Source organism: Pterocles gutturalis, unplaced genomic scaffold (genome assembly GCF_000699245.1).
Source record: "Pterocles gutturalis isolate BGI_N339 unplaced genomic scaffold, ASM69924v1 scaffold31385, whole genome shotgun sequence".
In the NCBI taxonomy this organism is placed as follows: domain Eukaryota; kingdom Metazoa; phylum Chordata; class Aves; order Pterocliformes; family Pteroclidae; genus Pterocles; species Pterocles gutturalis.
This window is the reverse complement of record NW_010139226.1, coordinates 1-3,322: the sequence shown is the minus strand read 5'-3', so window position 1 is coordinate 3,322 and position 3,322 is coordinate 1. Positions and strand designations below refer to the sequence as shown.

The following is a 3,322-nucleotide window of genomic DNA, read 5'->3' as shown; positions in this document are numbered from 1 at the left end:
TGCTGGCCACGTTCACCGTGTTGCCCCAGATGTCGTAGTGCGGCTTGCGAGCGCCGATGACGCCCGCCAGCACAGCCCCCTTGTTCATGCCTGGGCAAGACACGGAGTGGATGTCACCTCCATGCCTGGTGACACGGATGGGACATCCCGGTCTGGAGGAGAGTCTGTCCCGGGGGTGGGCTGGGGTGGTAATGTTCCCCCCACCAGTCCCATTGCCTATAGCTGCTGCCCAGTGTCCCACTGGTGGGGAAGGAGGGACAGGGGACACCAAGGCAGACCCTGCCCACGCTCCCGGACTTGCCTATGCGGAGCATGAAGTTGTTGAAGGACTGGTAGTTGATGTTCATCAGCGTCACCTTCATGGCTAAGGCAAAGTCGGCCAGGTCGGCCAAGTGCTGCCAGCGCTCCTTATCCGAGAGGGTCTCCTTCTGCAAGGGCAGCATGCGTCAAACCCACTCACCCCTCGCCCACCACCCCACCACTGTGGGGACACCTCACCTTGGCACCGTAGCCATTGGCATTGGCATCAGGGGTCACTCCAGAAGCGGCCATGTAGGTGCTGCCGATGGTTTTGATCTTGGTGATGCACCGGAATTGGGGTTCGTCCAGGAGCTGAGCCACAGGGACAAGACCCTCAGGCACCCCGGGGCCATGGCAGGTCCTTCTGCCCCAAGATGGGGCAGGAAGGGAAGGTCTGGCCAAGCCCCATCCCGGCTCCATCCCGACTCACCGCGTCGAAGTCGGAGATGATCTCGTTGAGGAACCGCAGGCACTCGATGCCCCCATTGTTGATGCTCTCCTCCGTGTAGAAGTCAGCGAAGTTGGGGAGGGAGGCGAACATGACACCGATCTCGTCGTAGGACTGGCTGTACAGCTCCTGGAGATGGGATGGGACAGTGGCTGTGAGCTGGGTAGGGGCCCCTGTGTGACACCAGCACCTCCAGCAAACCCAAACCCTCCCATGAAGGATCCTCCCTTATGAAAAAAAATTAAAGTGCTCTACAACCTCGCCTGGCATGGCCAAGACATCTTCATCCAGCCAAAGATGTTCAGCCAGAGCCTTCAGCAAAGCCTCCAGATCCAGAGAGGACCCCTAGATAAAAAAATGGGGGCAAATCCCCCCCTCCTGGGTGTCCCTCACCTCATCCCGCTTCTTGGAGCCCAGGAAGTGCCGGGCCACATGCTCGGGCAGCATGTTGGTGACGAGGGCCTCGTTCCAGCGCCGCATCTCGTAGACCCGCTCCTTCTGGTCATGGACGTCGATCTTCCAAAGGAAGAGGGTCCTGGCCAGCTTCTCCACCTGTGGGTGGGGGGACACGGCTGCACCCCCAGTTCCCACCCACCAGTGGGTCCCCTCCAGCGCTGGGAGCATCCTGGCCCTTGTGGGGTCAATCTGGGCTTGGGGACAGCCTGGAGAGAGGCTCTGGGACAAGGTGAAGCCCCAACTGGGGACATGAGACTTGCTCCGAGGTACAAATGGGACACTTGCAGGGCAAGCACGGGCCTTGGGACCACCAGGTTATTGCCCACCCCTAACCATGGGGGTAAGATGGAGGTATTCTCTGCAAGGACTTCCTTGGGTGGGCTTCCTTGGAGAAGAGCTGATGACACTCATCACAGCTGGGGACAAATCCTGCTGCCTTGGAGCTTGCAAAAAATAGGGGCAGAGGCTGATGGTGAAGATGCAGAGGGGAGGGGAGCTTCCCTGGCGTTGGGGGGTCAAGTCACTCACGTGGCGAGAGAAGTAGTAGAAGCTGAGCATCACGATGAAGATCATCGCCGTCATGGAGTACTTGGAGGGGACCAGCAAGGACCTGCCAGAAGAGATGGTGAAGCGTGGGTGGGTCATGCCCCTCAACCCCGTGTCCAGCCCCCCACCACTCCTTACTGGTTTTGCTGGCCGCGGCGGCGGTCATACTGGTCAAAGATGTGCTCCCAGGCGTAGATGTTGACGGTGCCGGTGGCCCCAGTGATGAGCACCATGAGGGTCAGCTTGACCATGTGGCTGACCTGCACCAGCATGATGGTGGCCACCAAGGCCAGGAGGGCGATGTAGCTGTAGTACTTGGGCTGCTCCCCGCAGCCGCCTGGCCGTGGTGGTCCCGCCGTCCCGTTGCCCATCCTGCCGTGGTCCCGCCAGCAGCTGAGCTGGGGTCACAAGGACAGGGTGAGGAGGGGGACACGGGGACAAGGTGCCCCTCTCCATAGGCTGCATGGCCACCCAGAAGGACAGGGTGCTTCGCAGAGCGGGAGGAAGACCTAAAACCCCCCCATCCATGGAGCAGCCTTGCTAATTGCTTTAATGATCGGCCATGTACAATTATGGGCTGCTTGGATGCAGGATGGAGCGGGCTCAGCCCCACTGGTGCCCAGGCTGGTGGCTCACCATGTCCACGATATCAGCCGTGGTGACGATGACAATGGCGGCCATGGCCCAGGTGTTGCGCGCCCAACGGGTCCTATCGATCCAGGTGGAGAAGGCCACGAGCTTTTTGGGGAAGACCTGCAAGGAGAAGGAAGGTGGGGAGGGGTTCGCCCAGGCAAGGACACTGTGATGGGACACCATGAGTGAGGAGCCCGCCTTTTTCTTACCCGGGGGAAGATGGCAGCCAACGAGCAGAGGGTGAGGATGAGCAGCAGGATCTCCCCCACAACGAAGGTCACATAGTTGGCCACCAACCTGCCAAAAAGGCCAAAAGGGGATGGGTTTGAGGCCCGGTGGGGTCAAGCATGGCTTGGGGCCACTTGTCCCCAAGGTGGGGTGACATACCAGGGGTCAATGAAGACCTCCACCAAGGCGGTGAAGAAGAGGATGACGCAGGAGCAGCTGAAGGCAGCCCCACTCTGCTTCTCCTTCTCCACCGAGTAGCGTGTCTCCATCTCGGGGTCGATGAAGCGCATGGAGAGCCGGAAGGTGCTCCTCCCCTTCAACCTGCCAGTGACACTGCCCATCAGCAGCCGGCGGCACCGCGGACATACCGAGCTGTGCTGGAACAGGTTGACTCACGCCTGGATGGACTCGCGCTCCAGCAAGGCTTCGTTGAGCAGCTTGTTGAGCTCCTGCTCGTTCTGCGAGGCATCGATGTTTCCCCCCCGGCCCGGCCCCCGCCCCCGCCGCCCCCGCCGCGGGTTGGGGAAGGAGGGGTTCACCGCCTGCACCGGCACAACCAACGCATCAGAAAGACCACGCTAGCTCCAGGAGGTTCAACCACCCCAACGTGGCTACCAACAGCCCTCCAAAGGCAGACTAGCTGCTGGAAAGGTGATGCTTTGCATGGGTTGTACCTCTCCATCCTCCTCCCCAGTCTCCAGGGTGCCCCTC

At 60.8% G+C, this 3,322-nt stretch overlaps 1 protein-coding gene across 1 annotated transcript in view; it reads right to left on the bottom strand.

Moving 5' to 3' along the window:
- ADCY3 (adenylate cyclase 3) overlaps positions 1-3,153 on the bottom strand; it is a gene marked incomplete at both ends in the record, with an annotated part of 3,550 nt that extends 397 nt beyond the window's left edge. Inside the window, 11 exons of the mRNA XM_010083287.1 lie at positions 4-90; positions 302-428; positions 499-612; positions 731-877; positions 1,142-1,300; positions 1,733-1,814; positions 1,889-2,148; positions 2,387-2,503; positions 2,593-2,680; positions 2,771-2,932; positions 3,008-3,153. Coding sequence (XP_010081589.1) covers positions 4-90; positions 302-428; positions 499-612; positions 731-877; positions 1,142-1,300; positions 1,733-1,814; positions 1,889-2,148; positions 2,387-2,503; positions 2,593-2,680; positions 2,771-2,932; positions 3,008-3,153 — 1,489 coding nt within the window. The remainder of the gene's footprint in view (positions 1-3; positions 91-301; positions 429-498; positions 613-730; positions 878-1,141; positions 1,301-1,732; positions 1,815-1,888; positions 2,149-2,386; positions 2,504-2,592; positions 2,681-2,770; positions 2,933-3,007) is intronic.
- Between the last annotated feature and the right edge of the window lie 169 nt (positions 3,154-3,322).